The 21168-nt window shown below is 38.4% G+C and overlaps 1 protein-coding gene across 1 annotated transcript in view; it reads right to left on the bottom strand.

Annotated features, from left to right (window-relative positions):
• Window positions 1-21168, bottom strand: part of Zdhhc2 (zinc finger DHHC-type palmitoyltransferase 2) — a 64735-nt gene that overhangs the window by 20469 nt on the left and 23098 nt on the right. Inside the window, exons 2-6 of the mRNA XM_036166360.1 lie at window positions 16230-16256; window positions 14884-14978; window positions 7265-7385; window positions 4723-4792; window positions 4006-4038 (exon numbers count right to left, since the gene is read on the bottom strand). Coding sequence (XP_036022253.1) covers window positions 4006-4038; window positions 4723-4792; window positions 7265-7385; window positions 14884-14978; window positions 16230-16256 — 346 coding nt within the window. The remainder of the gene's footprint in view (window positions 1-4005; window positions 4039-4722; window positions 4793-7264; window positions 7386-14883; window positions 14979-16229; window positions 16257-21168) is intronic.

The following is a 21168-nucleotide window of genomic DNA, read 5'->3' as shown; positions in this document are numbered from 1 at the left end:
GTGTCCATAGAAAATTCTGGAAACAGAGAAGGAGTGTTTATCTTGAAGAATAACAATGTACTCTTTTCACCACAGCTGTTGGCTAGACATTGTAACTGCTCAGGTTAGACATTGTAACTGCTTAGTGTAGACTGTTTGGCAAGTATCAAGCTGTATCCAAGCATCCTCCAGAAGGGACAGCAATGAATTTTACGCAGAAACAACACATTTTGGGTTACGTCATTTTAATTTGGTGTAAAGCATTTGCTGTGGGCTGGTTCACAGGAACTGCTTTCTGAATCTAAACTAGAAAGAAAACAATACATGGGAAAGAAAGTAGATTTTCAGGTTCCCAAACAAAACTAGCTTTGTGACTTTGAGTGCACTCTTCAACCTTGCTGAGCCTCAGGACAAATGATTTCTAGTTTTTCTGTCATCAGTATTTAAAGATAACATTATATATATATTCTTTAAAACACATTGGGCATTCGATACATTGAAGCTAAAATTATTTGCTTTATTTGAGGAAGTTATTGGATAAGCATACCAAAGTATTATAAATATGATTAAAAGTTTATGCTAAAAGTAAAATCATTCCGCCAGTAGAAAAATCCAATAAAATAAACACTACAGAAACTCCCATTTAGTTAAAAATGACAAGGGTGAGACTGATCTCCTAAAACTTACTAGGTGATTTCATTCATTTATTTGTTTGTTTATTTGTTTATTATTTATTTATTTAGGTTTTTCGATACAGGGTTTCTCTGTGTAGCTTTGGAGCCTATCCTGGAACTCACTCTGTAGACCAGGCTGGCCTCGAACTCACAAAGATCCACCTGCCTCTACGTGCACCACCACTGCCAGGCCCTACTAGGTAATTTTAAATGCCCAGCCAGACCTGCAAATCATTAAGTATAAAACAGACAGGCATTGTTCATCTAATGTTTCAAATGCTCAGAGTCGATACGTACTCCAAAGTTCACAACCATATTCAAGGCCTGTATAAAAAGGCAGCTAAATAATCTGGTAATATCCTAAAATCCTTTAACAAATTATATTCACACAAGTGTAAAAGATTTTGATATACTGACATGAAAACAGTTTCATAATATAGTGAATGAAGAAATGAAACACATCCAGTCTATCGATTTTATTGTCATTTATATTTTTTTTAAGAGATAGAGCACACGCACGTACGCACGGATGGGTGCACGCATGCACGCACATGTATATACAAATGTACACATGGATACATTTAGACCTAAACAGTAGCCATGACAATACCAATAGTGGTTCTCTGTGATTAGGGAAGAAGTAAAAAAAGATGAGAGAAAACACATTCACTGTTTTTGCTTTTGAACTCTAGAACCACACTATGTTTTATCTGTACTTTTTGAGGGGTGTACTGTGTGTGAACCCAGATTTCATCCCATACCAAGTATGTACTCTACCACTGGGATACATCCCTAGTTCTCCATAGTTTTTAATTAAATTCTTAAATTTGTTTCTGGTGCTAAAGATTAAACCTAGGGCCTCATGCATGCTAGGTCAGCACCCTGACTTCTAAGCTATTTACCCATCTCATTCCATCTAAAATTTAAAAAAAAAAAAGTTGGATAATCCATTGAATTGGCACCTGCTGAATACAGGGCACTTGGCACCCAGTCATCCCCATACTGATGAGGCTGCAGATCTCTTCAGGGGAGATGATGATGGGAACAGAGGTAGCAGCCTGGGAAATGTCAGTGCAAGAAACAGTTCAATAAACTTCTGAGGTTAAGGAATTTACGCTGTGGGAGCTTATTGCTTAAATACTGCCATCTTTGCCAGGTGGTGGTGGTGCATGCCTTTAATCCCAGAACTCAGGAGGCAGAGCCAGGTGTATCTCTGTGAGTTTGAGGCCAGCCTTGTCTATAGAGCGAGATCCAGGATAGGCACCAAAACTACACAGAGAAACCCTGTCTTAAAAAACAAAAAACAAAAAACAAACAAACAAAAAACCAACCCAAACAACAACAACAAAACCCCAAAAAACCCCACTAAACAAACAAAAACCTGACATAGTCTAGCTATTCTCTTTAACCTTTTTAATAGGTTATCTGTTAAAGTTTCTTATTCTGCCCTATTAATTGCTGGCTTAGGAAGACCGCTCTAATCATAAGTCACTATTTTCTATTTTTGTAAGTTTATGCACCTAACAATGGATGGCCAGAGCTATGGTACGCACTGACCTGGAACAAATCTGATTGTCCCCATCTCTCCAGGCTTTACTATCATAATCTTTCATTACAATGAAAAAAAATTGGCATCAACTCTCTGCCCTGCTTATTTTATCACTGCTAATGGTGTTTAGATTGTGCAGAAACACACACAGGAGATTGCTTAATCTGAGTTCTCCTCCAAGCCGACTCCGAGACAATAGCTTTGGTACAGGTAGGTAGGTTTGTGTGCTTGTTTTAGATAAGAAAGCAATAAGAGCTGGAGATGTAGTGTGGGGCAGAGTGCTTCCCCAGCATGTTCAAGGTCCTGGGTTTGAGGCCCAGCACCATAAAAATGGAAAAACTGTCAATGGAGTTGAGTTATTAGTCCGGCTTTCTCTGGTTGAAAGGATAGGCCTAGAGGTGGTAATGTCCTGGTACTTCTGGACCAACAGTGTTGTGAGTTGAGCAAACTTATTCAGATACAAGAAAGCCCCGATGAGGAACTAAGGAAACACACACTGGTTCTTAAGACCGAGGGATGTCATCAAAGGAGCTGCTCACTACCAGAAAACTTACATGGCACTGTGTGTTGGGGGGGCACTGGGAGAATTGGGGAAAATGGGGATGAAAATGAGGAAAACTGGTAATTGAGGATATTGGTTTGGTGGGAAAGGAATGGGGAACAGAAGAATAAATCCAAGTATAAATCAGTACAAAGAGGGGTCATCCAAACATTTTTTTAAAAGGAGACATCATTCTGGTGGGTGTTTACCACCCTTAACACTTTCAAGGGAGAAATGTGCTGAGGAAGAGGGAGAGGTACCATGGTAAGAGATGTAGGAAGCATAGACCCCCAGTCTTCCCTACACTTCTCTGTTCCTAGGAAAATCATCCAGTGCATCCTGCAGACTGCCTAATGCAAACGTGGGAGCATTCATATCCCTCCTGTGTGCCACCCCCGGAAGAAGTAAAGCTTGTGTAATAATTACAATTAATGCTTGAATTCAGACATGGCAACCTTAACATGAATAACGTACACAGAACGAAAAATGATAACAAGAATAGAGAAACCAACCTTCACTAGTGGATCTTTCAGATAGGCCCCAATAAAGTCACTTAAATTAGTGACTTAGAAGGAGTAAAAAAAAATGTGAGGAGTGAGTTCTAAGTTAAATGTGTCTGTGTACTTGTCTGTTTACTGTTCTACCTCTCAGTGTAGCCTCATTAAAACAAATTGTTGAAAGTTTATTATAAACTTCTACTGAGGTATTATTAATTAATGTAATATATATATCATTAATGTATAAATATTTACATTTCTGGAAAGTATTTTAGTGCATCTGTGTTTGTATATGTGCATAAAAGAATACTCGTGCAGAGAAAACATGTAAAATTAATTTTCGTGTTATTAATGTACTAGTTTTAGAATTACTTAATGAAGATTCTCCCAAATGAAGGCTCTTTGAAGCTAATTAAGCACTAGAAACTAAACCTGCAAGTGCCTCTAGGACAAGCAAGGTAACTGATTAGTGAAAGAATTTGTAAAAAGTGATTCGATTTATACTGTTAACGATTCAAACTTTTTTCTTTTTCTTTCTTTCTTTCTTTCTTTCTTTCTTTCTTTCTTTCTTTCTTTCTTTCTTTCTTTCTTTTTTTTTCCGAGACAGGGTTTCTCTGTGTAGCTTTGCACCTTTCCTGGATCTCACTCTGTAGACTAGGCTGGCCTTGAACTCACAGAGATCCGCCTGGCTCTGCCTCCCGAGTGCTGGGATTAAAGGCATGTGCCCAGCACTCAAACTTATTTCTAATATAGGTTTATACTCACCAGGGGCAATGATGATCCATCTTCAAAATACATCTAAAAATAATCCAAAAAATAAAACATGACACTTTATGATGTTCATTATAAAAAGAAAATATGAAATATTTTCAATAGTTCTGACATGTAAAATATTACAAAATTACTCATTTAAAAATAAAATCCAGTAAGAGTAGACATTCTCATCTAAAACAGATACTGTAGCTGATTCTAGTTGTAACAGAATAAAACTTCAAACTGTACATTCCTTAAGATACAAATCAATTTCTTTTTAAAATACTGCTATATTAGTACAAGCCCACTTTTCTTTAAAATGTGGAAAACATCAGTTGATTTACACAAACTCTATATAAAATTTGCTCCTGACTATCAATTTTTAGGAGTAGTCTTTCTGTTTCTGTCATATACTAAATATACAATACTACCTAAGTGTGAGAAGTCTATCAAGATGTCTTTATAAAGATGGAAAACACTCACAGAATTAATACTTGCTAAGTTGAACTTGCCATGTGAGAAATGCTAAATGTGTTCATGTTATGTTACCATGAACCTGGGGAAACAGCATTAATTGTGGCCATAAGCTACACTGCCATTAATACAAGGACTAATTCCACTCATGTATCCAAACGGTGGCCTAAACAGCATGAATGTGGTCTATGGTGATAATTGTGGAAAGCAGTAACGCAGTACTGAACATCTTTTGAGAAGAAAAGGTTTCCTTACTTATCACAGACGGAACAGTGATGGCAGCGGTCTGGTTTTATAAGTTGGCATCTGTCACAATACCGGATTGCTAGGAACAAAGAGTTCACTTAGTCTTAAACGTAACAAGTCACTGAAAATACAATTAAATGGCTTTTTTATCATCGCTCCAGATTTAAACTCTAAAAAGTATACTGAATTTAAATTTGATAATTAAAAAAAAAAAGATATTCAACCCAGTTTAAAGACGGAAAATGAAAACACTTGCCTAGAGACAGGCTGCCCTGGAGAGATTTCCCAAGAACAGAAGACCTCTCAGAAAAACTCTCTAAGCCATTGTCATCAGTGGCTATGGTAAGGCTCTCAAGGGGAAAGTGCGTTCATGTCTACTGGTCAACAGAGAGTCTCCCTCAGCTGAGTCAGTTTATTCCTGTGCACAACTGAGAATATGCCACGGAGACATAGTCTAGCATGTGTAAACACACTCTATTGGTTCTATAAATTGGGAAAGACCTCACATCTCTGTTGATTATGATACAATGCAAGTATAGGAAGAAGCATTTCCAATAGAGACTTTTAGTTCTTGCAGGTAATGATGGCATCTTTTCTTCAACAGTCCAGAGAGCACAGTGGATCTGGACGGCTGATTTTGAGAGACTATTTCTCTATATAAATCTCACAGAGTGCACTAGATTGTGGTAAACAGAACAGTAAAGACTGTATTAGATGTGGATTCAATATGGTTCTAATGTGAGCTCAAAGCAAATGCAAATTATATAGGAATATTAATGAGGCATTTTACATTTTAAATAACTTATTTATTTTATGTACATTGGTGTTTTAGTACCCTAGAACTGGAGTTACAGACAGTTGTGGGTGCTGGGAATTGAACCCGGGTCCTCTGGAAGAACAGTCAGTGCTCTTTACCACTGAACCATCTCTCCAGGCCCCATTTTACATTTCTTACATGCTAAATCTTTGAAAGCATTTGTGTATCTTGTATTTAAGAATTCTCATGTTGGTCTAGCCATATTTTAAGGACTCAACAGACCAATGGGTTAATGAGCCATAATGGGTTATCAGAAGTTTAAAGCCACAAAACAGTCTGGGTTAGGTCCTGGCAGTATCAGTAGTTCATGTAGTTTTGATGTTGGGTTTTTTTGGTTTTTGTTTATTTGTTTATTTTTTCGAGACAGGGTTTCTCTGTATAACAGCACTGGCTGTCCTGGAACTCATTTTGTAGAACAGGCTAACCTCAAACTCAGATATTTGCCTGCCTCTGCCTCCTGAGTGCAGGGATTAAAGGTGTGTGACACCCTCTCTTGGCTGTGTGTTGGCTTTTGAAGACAATGACTTCATTAGACGTTAAATTATCTTAAAATGTAAGCTGAGTAGGCTTTCCATTAATTTAACTTATTTACATAACACTTTCCATTGAATCAAACACAACTGGCAAAAATAAAAACATCAATGAAATGATTCCTAATGATGCTCTGCTATAGTCATAGATTGGCGCCGTGTCCAGTCATCATCAGAGAGGCATTCTCCATCAACCGATGGGAACAGATACAGACCCACAGCCAATAGTCAGAGAGAGAGCGAGAGAGCCCAGGTTGGAGGTCTCGACATCAGTCCCTCCCCTTAGAGCTTGGGGCATCCCCCAAATAGGGGAAGATGAATTGTGGGAGCCAGAAGGGTTGAGGACACTGAGCAAGCACAGCTGGGGAATCAACTGAACAGGGCTCATGGGGCCTCACAAAGACTGAAGCAACAATCCCGGCACTTGCACAGGCCTGTGATAGGTCCTCTGCATGTATACAACAGCTGCTGGTTTGGGGCTACTCCTGACAGTGGGAATGGGGGTGTCTTTGACACTCTTGCATGCTCATGGGAACATTTTCCTCTTACTGGCTCCCTCACCCACCTGATCTAAGGGTTTATGCCTAGTCTTATTGTATCTTGTTGTGTAGTGTTCTGTTATGTCCCCGGGAGGACTGCTCTTTTCTGGGGGAGAAAGGGGTGGAGGAGTGGATCCAGAGGTAGGGGGGAGTGGAGGGAGGGAGGGGAAGCTGTGGTCAGGATATATTGTATGAAAGAAGAATAAATAAAATCTAACATAAAAAAGACAGCAATGCCTAAATTATGTTTTACATAATTTACACAATTACTGCTTTAATCATAAAAATCACTTGCAAAATTATTAGCTTTCTATCCACTGTAGGTTATTGCTTCCTTAAATACATAAATAGGAAAGGTTATAATTAAAGTTTAAAAGCAAAATTTCCCTACTACAGAGACAGACTTCAGTAGTCCTTACATCATCACCAAGACATGACAACAGAGGAGGAACAGAATCAGAATCAGTTCCGAGATCTCGGTGCCACGGTGTGACTCATATTTCTGCTCTGTTGTATGGAACTGTACAGTGCAGGAAAGATTTAATAGCAACCCAAGAAACAGCACAGCACTTTACAGCAAGCGTTTGACCGCTTATGAATATGAACGTGCTTTCCAAGAGTCATTATACCCCATTTGCACGCTGTCCCTCATTATCAGAGCTTACCTCCGGACATGGTCCGGGTATAGATGGGAAGGTCTTTGGCTGCTCGCCTCAGAACTTCCTGATGGGCTTCTCCTCTTGGCTCTGTCTCCAGCAGTTCTTTCTCTGCATAAGAGAGATGGAACTGAGGAATAAATTTAAATTTTAATCAGTATTTTCAAAGGAATGACAACACATTTGTCTGCTCTATTATACCCCAAGGTACTTATGAAATATTAATGGTATATAGTATACTCAGAGAGGTTGATAGAGTTTCCAATCTGGACATGTCTCTTAACCTCACAGATAACTACTTTATGAATCTTGAAAAAGAATGTGATGATGATGATGATGATAATAATAATAGGTATAATAGACATTATACCTATTTCCTCAAGCATTTTTAAACGTAAAGAGAACAAGATGTAGAAAACTGTTTATAAAATGAATAATTCTGTCAAAATGTTAATTATATAATAGATAAGATGGCCCAGTAAAAATGCATGGCTCAACAGATAGATTTTTCATTTGGATACTATTAGGAACAAAAGAGGAAAAAAATCAATTGGATATATATTGTCATTTAAGATAATTTGAACTTGGGCAAATTGTCACACAGAATCTCCTCTGGCACTCAAATATCTAAGTATTCATTTTTTCTACTTATATTGACAGTTTGGTTCAACCGATTAACCATGGTTATTTGAGAAAAAGAAAAATTTGTTTTGGTTCCTACTAGATAATCATATATACGTACAAAAGTTGCTGCTTTCTGAATCCCTATAAATAAGTCCAGAAGGTATGTATGTACCAGATCAACCACAGTGCTGTTCTTTGAAATGGGAAAAATATGAACTCAGTCTAATGCCTATCAAAGGGTAGTGGGTGAAAAAACAAGACAAGTTACATCTAAACATACTACTGGCTTAACCTTGAACTGTGATGATCCAAGAATGAAGTACCATATCTCACCATCTTGCTGAAAACAGCAACAACCAATTATCTCAGAGAAGACATTCTCTATAAAGTTTCAAAATCAAGAAGCTAAGCAGTCTCTATATTACCAATAAGGTAATGTAATAAAATTATAAAGAAGATGGGAATAATTAAAATAGAATGCAGAATAGTTGTTTCTTCTTGGGGAATACAGGGAAATACAACTGTGATGTGTATAACAGATAGGAAAATTAAGCATGTTCTATATATCAGCTGAATGTTTGCTTGGGTATTTTCATTTGATTATTCTTTAATTTGTACATTATATATACTTTATTTACCAGTACCAAGGACTGAGCCTAGGGCATCATATATGAAAGGGAAGTACTCTACTATTTTGAACTATATCCCAGGAGGAGTTGCTAATGAAAGGCTCAGAGAATAAATATTTTTAAAAGAAAAAATAAACACAACCTGGAGTTGGGCATGGCACTGTACACCTGTAACCTTAATACTCAAGAGACTGAGGTTGAGGATCGTGAGTTCAAGATTAACCTTGGCTACCCAGAGATTTTCTGTCCCTTAAAATAAAAAAAAAAAGAAATAAAAAATAAAAAATTGGGCTGGAGAGATGGCTCAGAGGTTAAGAGCACCGACTGCTCTTCCAGAGGTCCTGAGTTCAATTCCCAGCAACCACATGGTGGCTCACAACCATCTGTAATGAGATCTGGCACCCTCTTCTGTAAATAATAATAAATAAATCTTTAAAAAAATTCCTATTAAAAAAATTAAGGTGACTTAATGTGTCACCTTACATAATGACAAATTATTCAATAAAAATTAGGTCATGACATTGGGCTTACGCCTCCTTTGCCCTCCTAGAAATAAACTTAAAAAAAACTTCAGCTTTCAAGTGTAAATAACTTTTATATTACCATAATATTTTTGTGTGCATGGCTCTTTGCTAGACTTAATCATAAGACTGCAGGCCCATTAATGTAAAAGCCATGCCTGGCTTCTTGCACAGATGTTTTAGATCTGAACTCAGGCCCTCATGGTTACACAGCAAGCAAGCATTTCCATCTGAGCTATTTCCTTATATGTCTTCCTATTGCCATTTCTAAAACTGATTTAAAACCTGGCACTGTAAATTGACACTGAATTGGTTATTTATAATATATTAAAATACTTTTTAAAACTGCCATATGCATTGAAATTCATCAACATTTTATGACTTTTCACCGAGTTGAGTTCCTGGGTCTTTTTCATCTTATGGGAGTGTTGGACATGGAAGACTCTAGCATGTTTAACACTTAAGTTAATAAATTAACTAGAACAGCCCTGAGTCAGTTCCAAGAAATCAAATACAAGTTAGTGAAACTCATACTTACATAATATAGAGGTCAAAAATAGTTTTACCTTGTAATGGGGTTGAGCTATATGGTTCTCCCTTCCACCACTTCCTCTCCTGAACATTATGGTATGCAAATTCCTGTCAGTTCAGAGATTAGAAAATGCTATCTATGCATATCTGAAGGTACTGAGCATCTTGGAAAGTAGAGCTCGTAACTCCTGATATAGTCTCCAACCTCCAGCTGCCACAGTTCTTCATACATCCTGAGTTTGCTGCGGCTAGACTAATTTAATTTACTTTTAAAGAATATCTTAGATTTACTTAACGGATTGAGAAAATACTGTAAAGTTTCTAAAGTTCCTATATAGCCCATCACCAAGTTTCCCGCATTGATATCTTACAGTAGCATCGGCACATTTAACACTTTAATAACATAATACTGATCCATTATTCACTAAAGTGCATAACATAAAGTTCAGCATAGATATTCAGATTTTCTGCTTTGGAATATCTTTTTTAAACTACAGTGTTTCTATTGCACATATCTGCATAATATGGGATTATGAAAATCCCAGAGTATTTTCAATTGCCACATCCTCTGAGGTTCATTTTAGCCTCGGCAGTTTTCTCAGATTTTTCCTTCACTGTTTATGATTTCCTTTCCTTGTTTCTTCTTGTTACCATGGCAGTCCTGAGTAGCGCTGGCATTGTGCAGAGGGTCATTTAATCACAACTTCTCTAACATTTGTCTCCTGAGAAGATTAGGGGTTGTGGATCTTTAGGAGAAAAACCGACATTGCCAGCAGGTCATGGCAATGTGACTGGACCTATCATGGAGGGTTAAAAATCTTCGTTGGTTTAAGACTTATGTGATGGGTATGGGTGCTTCTCCTGCATGTATGTGCAGCAGCACCCACGTGGGTGGTGCTCTCAGAGGTCAGAGAATGGCATCATATGTCCTGGAACTGGAGTTAGTTTTGGTTGTCAGCTGTCATATGGGTGCTGAAACCTAAACCCTTGAAGAACAAATGTTCCTAACCACTGCATCATCCTCTCCAACCTGAAGGAGCTTTCGTCAGGGGGCACTACTGTACACTTTCTCAGTAGTTCTCCTTCCTACCCTGTACTCTTTGGAGGGAATATTTGTTCATAAGTAAGGAGTGGGGATTTATACCTCCACCCCTAAAAGGTGAAGTCTTTACAGAAATTGTTTGGAAGTCTTCTCTTGGGCAGGTGTTTCTGTTCTATTACTCATCAGTTTCCTTAATCATTTGTTTAATTAAGTGGTCTCACAGATGCTTATTTCATGCCAAGAGACTTCTGCTGCTCAAATCATTCGCCCTTTTCCCCTGGGGATTCTTTCCTTGGCCCGGGTGTCCCTCCGACACATTCTCTTCTGTGTGGTTTGTCTGAGCACTTCCTTGTTTTCTGGCACTGGGTGATGATGCCCTTGGCTCATCTTCATTATTCCTGCATAGTCCTAAGTGTAATCATTTCTCCAAAATGTCTGCCTTCTTCCTACCGGTAAGTGTAATAGGAACCAAGATATGAGGTCATCTATAGTTTCCAGATTAAAGGAGGGTTCAGTTTTAACTATATACACAAAAAGAAAAATCATTATTTGTATTTTAAAAAGAACCAGAAAACTAACATAAATACATTTTTCTTTTTTGTTGGTTGTCTTTCATGTAGGTCTCTCTCTCTCTCTCTCTCTCTCTCTCACACACACACACACACACACACACACACACACACACACACAATCTCCTCACGAGAATCTAAAATGTGCAAGTTAAAACATAAAACAGTTTATCCATTAAGTTGCTAACAGAGTTTTCACAATAACAAGAGACGCCAAGAGTCTGATATAACTGGTAGTATTGGAAATTACTGCAGCCCTTTTGGGTAACAATTTGGCAAGCAACTGAAATTTCCTTGATCTAGTAATTCTACATTCAAGAATCTTTATTAAGGGAATAATTTAAAATGTGAATAAAGTTCTACATACAAACGTGCTAATATCAGTACCATATATAATATGAGGTTGGGGTCAGTCTAAAAATTTAAAATTGGGGTATCGTTACATCAGTCATCACATATTACAAGAAAATTATGCTGTGATGAAAATTAGCAACATGGGTTGGGCTGGAGGGAACAGTTCAGTGGTTAAGAGCACTTGCTGCTCTTACAGAGGACCCAAGTTCAGTTCTTAGCACCCATGCCAAGTGGCTCAGGAGGGACCTCTAATTCTAGTTCCTGGGTATCTGGCACCCTCTTCTGGCCTCTGAGGGTAACTGCACACACATGAACACACACACACACACACACACACACACACACACACACACACAAGATACCAAATAATATCTACCCCACACCACAATTATCTGAACACACACACACACACACACAAACACACATTTTTTTTTGTAAAACACTGACCCAGCAAAATCTGATTAAGCTTTAAATTCATTGTGATTAATTTCTATGCTTGTCCTAGGAGGTTTGCTGTTTTATATGGTGTAGTTAGAGAACCCCTCAACATGCTACTGCAAATATGTGAATGGGAGATGATGCCCCAGCTCAGAGTGGCAGCAGGGGGGGGGGCATGAGCTCACACTGTGGGCATCGGCTAAAGTGATAGCCTGAAGCTAAATCACTGACTGTATATGGATGGAGGAGGACTAGTCAAGGATGACTCCAAAGTTTTTGGCCTGAAAATGGAAGATGTAACTGCCATTTCTGATATGGGACCACTTTAACAATATGATTAGAAAACTGAATAGGAGAACCAAATGTTTTCAGATACACTGAATTTGAAATTTTTGTCAGATGTCAGAGAGAGTTTTTTTTTTTTTTTTTTTTTTTATGAGTCTAGAATTCAGGAGCGAGGTCAGGGCTAATGTGTTAATTTGAGAGTTATACCAATGGGATACTATATAAAATTATAAAATTAAATAGGATTGCCAATGCAGTTATATTTTTAAAAAAGAGAGAGAACCAGAAACTGAACTCTGGGATAATTCCCTGCTTGAAAATTTCAAGAGCTAATCAATTGCTGCTGGTGCAGATACAAATTACAATTTTTTAGTGAGAAAAGGGAAAGAATATCATAGAAAGAAAAATACTGGGATGGTACATTTAGGGAAGCTACATGAGTTAAGAGTTACAAGAACATAAAGCATATATGCATGTATGTAGGTATGTATGTATGTTGTATGCATGTATATAAAGTGTCAGTGCAATGTCTGACAGAGAGACACCTATATTAAGCTCTCAGAAGAAATCAGAGCTGGGAACAGATGTGAAAGTTACCAATGCAAAGGTAGTTGGTAAGCCACCCGAGTGGATATGATCACTCTCTCCATTGACAGCAGTCATTTTCTTTCTTTCTTTCTTTCTTTCTTTCTTTCTTTCTTTCTTTCTTTCTTTCTTTCTTTCTTTTTTTTTTAGACAGGGTTTCTCTGTGTAGCTTTGGTGCCTGTCCTGGATCTCACTCTGTAGCCCAGGCTGGCCTCAAACTCACAGAGATCCGCCTGCCTCTGCCTCCCAAGTGTTGGGATTAAAGGCATGTGCCACCACCGCCTGGCCAGCTTTTTCTTTCAAACATACACAGTGGCAGAGATTATGAGGAAGAAGTGAGCACTGTATGAGGAAGGAAAAAACACGCAGAAAAGGAGAAAGAAGTGGTCACGCCAAAGAAAAGACGGTCTGCAAAGTACCATAGTCGACATGTACCATTATTTCTGTGCAAATATATGAGGTTTGGTTTTATCACCCTTTTCCAAGCTGAAAGCACAAATAGTGGCTTGTAGGTCACAGATTCATTCCAAACCGATTGCTTTAGGGAACGATCTACAGTGATGCCTTTTCTTTTTAACTTGGCCTCCTAAAAATACGCTGTGAACAGCAACCTTTATTTAAATTCAACAGATGCACAAAGGAACAAACGGCAAGAATACAAAGGGGTATAAGGTACCATCCCTTGCTCTTAAATCATTTAACCAAACGAGACACCCAGAAATGAACAGCACAATATATTCAAAAATGTGAATTTAATTTAGTCATATGCTTCTACTTAAAAACCTTCTGTGTCGAAGACTGCTAGGTGTCCCTCAATAACCATTCATCCCTTTTGTGGCTGACATGACCATTGAGAATCGCAGTGACATTCCCAGGCTTCCATGTGACATGTGGTCACATAATGAAGTCATCTAAATGCAAGTGGAAGTGGAATCAGTAACTTGAAGAAAATGTCACTGAAGGGAAAGGACACCTCTTTCCTACTGCCTATAGCCTGCTGGCTGTAACATATTCATAATGTCTGGAATTAGAGCTACATCTTCAGCCAAGACGTGGCCTATGGAATCAAAACATCATGTGAGAGAACATTGAGATAGAAGGAGTCTAGGTGTGTAAAAGTTGTGAACTCGCTATAGATTTCCTGAATACAGAGAGGATGACTTAAGCAATTTAGTGTTGTTTCTGGTGATTGACAGACAACTAATACGTGTTTAGTATAATGATTAGTATGGAATTGCATCAAATTATCTGCCCATCATCTATCTACCTACCTACCTCTCTATCTATGTATCTATCATCTACCCATCCATCCATCTACCTACCTAAGTACATACATATATACTTATCTATCATCTATCTATCTATCTATCTATCCATCCATCCATCCATCCACCTAAGTATGTACATACATACTTTATCTATCTATCTATCTATCTATCTATCTATCTATCTATCTATCTATCTATCTATCTATCTATCCATCCATCCATCCATCCATCCATCCACCTAAGTATGTACATACATACTTTATCTATCTATCTATCTATCTATCTATCTATCTATCTATCTATCTATCCATCCATCCATCCATCCATCCATCCATCCATCCATCCATCCATCCATCCATCCACCTACCTAAGTACGTACATACATTATCTATCTATCTATCTATCTATCTATTTATCTATCTATCTATCTATCCATCTATCTCTATCCATCCATCCATCCATCCATCCACCCACCCACCCATCCATCCATCTATCCATCCATCCATCTATATCTCTCACCTATCTCTTGCTGATTCATCTGGATACTTGACTCCAATGTAGAAAGGAACGCATAGAAGATTTGATAGAATAACTCTATCAGATACAAAAATAAGTACCTAGTGAAAGTTCATTCACATATACAGATTTTTAAAAAAAAATATCCCCAAACATCACTGTATTCAATCATTTATAATAGCTAATGAAAAGAAGGAAATTCATTTTCAGAAGTCAGCATAACAGATTGCTATCTTTAGGATAACTCTGCTATTGCTTTGACTTACTTCTTTTGAAGGATTCATGGGCAGTGTAAAAATGGTTTTCCAGTATGACCAGACAAACATTGCAAAAAGTAGATGATAAGCCATGAGACTCACAACTGAAATGAGAGAAACATAATCATCATTGTAATATGCAAAATTTTACTCAAATCATGGTATTCACAGAATATTCAAATTAACAATGATGATAAGCTATCAAATAGTATTTACATTACATTCAAATAAGTGTAACTCTCTGAATAAAAGCCTGAAGTCAAGAAGAGTTTTTGACCTCTCTGAATGCATCATTACAGCTATATCCAGGACTAGACCCTCCCCATCTGTACATAGGCCTGTCTTTTTGCAAACTGGCTAATCAGATCTTTCCTAAGTTGTAAAACTGGGGTGGTTATAGAAGAGTAAACCCAATATTAGCCAAATGTTCAGAATTTCAGATTTTATGAACTTTGCTTAATGAGAGGCAGAGAAAGCAGTTCCCATCTGAGAAGCCATTTGCCTGTTTGCTTAGCTCTGGTTGACCCTGGTGGCTCTGTTAGTTGTAATGACAACGTGTAAACAGGGACCATCTGGATGAAGTGAGTTCTGTCTGTGGGGGTTCTAATGCCTGATTTAGTACACAGGACAACTGTTAAGAAAAGCATCCTGAGTATTTTTTTGATAATATAAACACACTTTGTATGTTCTTTTAAAGGCTTGAAGTACTACATGAATTTACAATAATAATTTCATACTACTGAGAATAATTCTGTCTGAATAACACATTAGCAGAGTTATGAAGTAAACAATTGCAGAAAAATGTGGTAATTCAGAATGTTTGAGGGCTGGGGGTGCAGATCAGTGGTCAGCTTCCTTTTTAGATAGCACCAGGCCTCCACTTCTAACGAAAACTAAGCAGATAAATAAGCAGAATATGACATGTTTTATATTTTAAATTTCTACTAGCAATTTTTAATTTTTCTAAAGAATTATGATATTTATATCTGTGAATTCATGTATAATTTGGATTATGTAATATGGAACTTATTACAAATAGAGGCAGAATTTCATACACTCTGCAGATAGATAATTCAGTTATGGAGGAGTAGTTCAAGCTGAGACAGGAGATTGTTCCTATCCTTGTATCTTGGAGCTATAACGATCTTTGAAACAATTACGGCCATTACAGAGTATTTGCCAAGTGTGTGACAGAATTTTGCTTGGGAAATTAGAAAAATGAGATGCCTTTAGCTCTATCTTATTACCATATTGTCAAGGAATAAAATTTTAATCCCAACCAAGTATAAAGGATACAATTTGCTTTTTTGAACAATTCTTAAGACATTACATCTACAAGCAGAGCATTAATTTACCTTGTTCACCAATGTTTTCCATGGACACTAGACAAAAGAAAAAGGTCATAGGTTATATGAAGCTCATGTAAACAGAGGGCCCTGAAGACAAAAAGACAGTAAAATGGATTGATAACTTGACTTCCCTTCAAACCACCATTCTTTAAATATTTGTTCACAGGGGGTGAGCACTGTGGACAGGGGGCAGAGAGGTGGGACTAGTTACTGCAATCACCCATGCTTCAGTGGTACACCTCACCTAGCAAGGCAGTGCTCCTCAAGTGTGAGCCTCGTGGGCCTCCATAGACTGGCTTGCTGGCCTTCAGCTATAGAGTTCAGATAAAAAACAGCGTGCTCTAGGCCCATTGCATTTCCTGAGATATTTACTGGTCTTTATGAGTGAGCAGCCATCTAGTCCATTCTCCACAAAGAACCAAATGTCTGTGTTTCCAGCACTTCAGTTTCCCACTCTACCAGCAGAAAGCCTCACGCCCATGGCTCTCATGGCTCTTTGTGCATCACTGAGGGGTCCAGACAAGGCATGGAGAACCACTGTCTCTCAGGGGGCTACCTCTGAACATAGCAGGTGGGTGAGGACAAGCCATAGACAATCTGAAACAGACTGGAACAAGACTCTGCATACAGTAATCCATACACGTTCTTTACTTCTTGATATGTCTATTTATTTGGCTCTCCATGCGATCTTCCTGGGCTAGTAATAATGTCTTTTGGAGTTTGGACCTTTCCCAGTTGTACCAAGAGAAGGATGTATTTTTCTTACTTATCTTTTTCACCCCTACTAAGTTCTCCTTATTCCAGAATGAAATGTCACTGCCTTAAAACATGCTGCAATCTTGGAGTCATGTGATGGAGTTTTAGCAGTACCTGGTCCAACCTACCTCTTTCCCAAGTATTTCTAGAGCTACAGAGCCCACAGCTTTAGAGAACAGCCTGCCACATTACTGAATGGCTCTAAGAATTTACAAATCCATGTTGAAATTTGTTTCTGCTTGGCTTTGAATTGTGGCATCTAGGTTTCTAATAAATAAAATAGCAATAACTAAAAACCTGAATGACAAGAGCTCACATATCTAACATGATTGCACTCCTTTAAATGTTTTCCTCAGGTCAAATGTACTGTATCTACCACCCACTTCAGTGATCCAGTGAGGAAATGCATTCCGCCTCGCTTCAAATTTGCTAGCAAGCTTGTAAGACAAAGCCATTTGCAAGCCAAGCATCATGGTGCCTGTCTGGCTCATACTGGAGATGGGCAAAGATAGCTCAGTCATTAAAGTGCTTGCTTCAGAAGCATGGGCCCTTGAGTTTAATCCCCAGCATTCACATTAAAAAAAAAAAAAAAGGCCAGGGATGCACTTGTAAATTCAGCCCCAGGGAGGCAGGGACAAGTTTGAAACATTAAGGTAGATAGCTCATGAAGAATAACATCAAAGGTTATCCTCTGGCCTCTACATGTGCACATGCATCTGCACACACATAATAAAATGAACATAAATGAACACCTGACCCGCACATACAAAAAGTGTACCCATAAACATACACACACACATACACACACACACACACACACACACACACACACACACACACACACACACACATATGCATGCACACATGGAAACAAGTTTCTTGGTTTTCAAACCTGCCATGTAAGTTTGTTTACAAATGAGAGTCTAGTCAGAGTTCACTTTCTCAGACCCCCTGACGGAGCTTATCTGATACCATGGGAAAGATTCAAGACCAGCTTGATCTCTGTGTCTTTTCAGACCATCACACCCATGCATTTTTCTCTAGGCCCTGACTCCCTCACCCTGCCAAGGGCTCCAAACTGATTGTAACCCTTTCCTGCCCTCCAGCGGAACTAAAAGCAATTTGGATCCATGTGTGAGTCTACCTCTGAGTGACCTCAATGACCACTCCAGAGGTTCAAACATAAAAGCGTTTGTACTTGCTAACACTTGACTGCAGTGGTCAGAAGGGAAAATGGTAAAACAAAGAGACATTCTGGAAAATAAGTACAGCTACTGTGGGCAGATAATCGCTCTGCCCTGGAACAGCAATCTATTAAGTGGATAATCTAATAATATTAATTACATTATTAACTTCACAGACAGTATTTTAGTCTTACCTTTTTTTTTTTTTTCCCCAGACAGAGTTTCTCTGTGTAGCTTTGTGCCTGTCCTGGATCTGTTTGGTAGACCAGGCTGTCCTCAAACTCAGAGAGATCCACCTTCTGAGTGCTGGGATTAAAGACGTGCACCGCCTGACTTAGTCTTATCTTTTTCTTTTTCTTTTCTTTTCTTTTTTTAGCTGAGGATTGAACCCAGGGCCTTGTGCTTGCTAGGCAAGCACTCTACCACTGAGCTAAATTCCCAACCCTTAGTCTTATATATTTAAAGGCTTTTTTTTTTTTTTTTTGCCATCCATGACTTATACTTCGCCAAAAAAAAAAAAGTTCTTCAAAATCTATAAATGCTCTTTTATAATTAAACAAGATATATGTAGAGCCATACTTACAGCAAATTATTTTGATAACATTTATACAATGAGATGTAACCATTCCCAAAGGCCATGTTCAATTGCCCTAATACTATAGGGCTATCAAATTTCTTATAGATACGAGTCTTTGTAAATTTAGTCAACATCATAGGCCAAAGAAAGACTATTGTCTTAAAGCTGGGTCTCTCGGCACTTGGGAGGCAGAAGCAGGAGGATAGACAGTTGAAGGTTAGCCTGGATAGCATAGTGAGACCTTGTCTTAGAGGCAGCTCATGGCTAGACACAGCAGATGCCTAGCACGTACAGGTCCTGGTTCAATCTCCAGCACCAAAAACAAGGAAACAAAAAAAAATTGGGGAGGGGATTAATTTACCTTAATACTGGTGAGGCTTAGTATCATTTTAAAAATATAAGCATGGGTTTTCCTTATCTAGTCTTAGTGACTTGTGACTTCCTTTCTGGCCTATTTAGCTTTCGTTTATCGAGACCCTCTTGTGTGCTCCCAACAGTGATCCTGTATCTGTTTTACATATATTACAAATAAAGTGGTGAACAGCCATTTTCAAACGGGAAGACACCACTGGTTAAACACCAATACTCAGACTGAGGACATAGCTTACTCACACATACAAGGAACACCCTAAGTTTTATGTTTATGGAAGAAACGAATGCCCTTTCCCGCACATTTTTCCCAATTATTACATTAGTGCCTTATCTTGACAATTTCAGTTTCATGTCAGAGCCACCAAACTTTAAAATGTCCTTTTTCATTGTGTAAGAATATGTAAAACATGTTAGTTTCGAATATAGCTATTTTTAATAGCTATTTAAGGAAAGACACTCTTTGTCTTTGAATAATTTCCTACTAATATGTATGTATGCAAATAAAATGTATGGGAAATATAAATTAATTTTTGAAAAACATGAGTGGTAATCGAGCATCATTTGGTTACTTGTATCAGCATAAGAATTAAACCATGGGCCTGGGGAGATGGCCAGGAGCTTAAGGACACTTTCTGAGGCTAGTTCCTCACACTCACAAAGCAGCACCACTAGATGTTATTATCACAATTTTTTTGTTTGTTTGTTTGTTTTTCGAGACAGGGTTTCCCTATGTAGCTTTGCACCTTTCCTGGAACTCACTTGGTAGCCCAGGCTGGCCTCAAACGCACAGAGATCCACCTGCCTCTGCCTCCCGAGTGCTGGGATTAACGGCGTGCACTTCCGCTGCCACCATCGCCCGGCCCACAAATTTTTTTTTTTTTTTTTAATTTTTTATGAGGGATGGCAGAGTAACTTTTGTTAAGCCTGCAATTGTCAGAGTGGGATTGCGTGTCACCTGTCTCTACCAGGAGCATAAACTCTTCAGCACTGTGAAACTTGGGGACATTTTCTTTTTGACAAATTGAACACAAATCCAAAAGACTTAGTGAAAGCGAATGTGGGGGGGCTCCTGGGATCTTCTGGGTAGTGCTTTCCTGTCTTCAGAGTTGCTTGAGGCCAGGCTCTCCCTCAGCCTTTCCTACTCTACAGGCATGTGAACTTGCCTTCCTCCCTCTTGGGAGGCATTTTCTTCCCTCTGGAGAAATAACGCCAGCAAGGAACACAGAAAGAGTGGTTTTGCTATTATGGGCTGCGTTTCTGCAGTGTGCTATGAGCACACAGCAAAGGCAGCCACCTCCTTGAGTCGTTCACACAAGCGAACCAACATTTCTCCTATGTCGGCGGTGGTGCATCATTTAGCGGGATTTGAACTAGTGGCTTCTTCAGTGTCTCTCCTTTATATAGTGAACACTGCTGGAGCAGACACTTGCTTGAGTGAAGAATTAATTCTAATATGATATCATAGAGCCCAAAGTCTTATTTTTCTCAACCGCAGGAAGTTCTAAACCGGAAGTCAGATCATTCCTAGGGCAGAATCAATTCTGCACAGATGCTTTCGACGGGGCCAAGCTAATTTGGTTCCGTTACTGAGAAAAGAGTTTTTTTTTTTCCTCTCTCTTAATGAAGACTTCCAATAACTGCATGTATTTTAATAGCGAGCTTTTAAAAAATTATAAAATTGCCTATAAAATACTTGGAAATCTTCTATGAGTCAGTTAGAAGCATAATTTTTAAGTAGACAAAAACTGAAATTCTAACAGGGGCCCTTCCTCCAAAGCCCTTGAAATGGCGCTTGAACAAGTCCCAGGAAACCTGGATTCTAGACCAGTCCTCCTGTATATCACACTGCGATCACAGTATGCAGCTGAGTTGTGCTTTGTGAAGTTAATAATACAATTAAATAGTATTGCATTAAAACTCAAAAGCCGGGCTGGGGATTTAGCTCAGTGGTAGAGCGCTCTCCTAGCAAGTGGAAGGCTCTGGGTTCGATCCTCAGCTCAAAAAAAAACAAAAACAAAAACAAAAACTCAAAAGCCATTTTAAAACCTATTAGTTA

Source organism: Onychomys torridus, chromosome 17 (assembly GCF_903995425.1).
Source record: "Onychomys torridus chromosome 17, mOncTor1.1, whole genome shotgun sequence".
NCBI classification, from domain to species: domain Eukaryota; kingdom Metazoa; phylum Chordata; class Mammalia; order Rodentia; family Cricetidae; genus Onychomys; species Onychomys torridus.
Note: the sequence above shows the minus strand (reverse complement) of the source record. Positions and strands in the feature narration are given on the sequence as shown.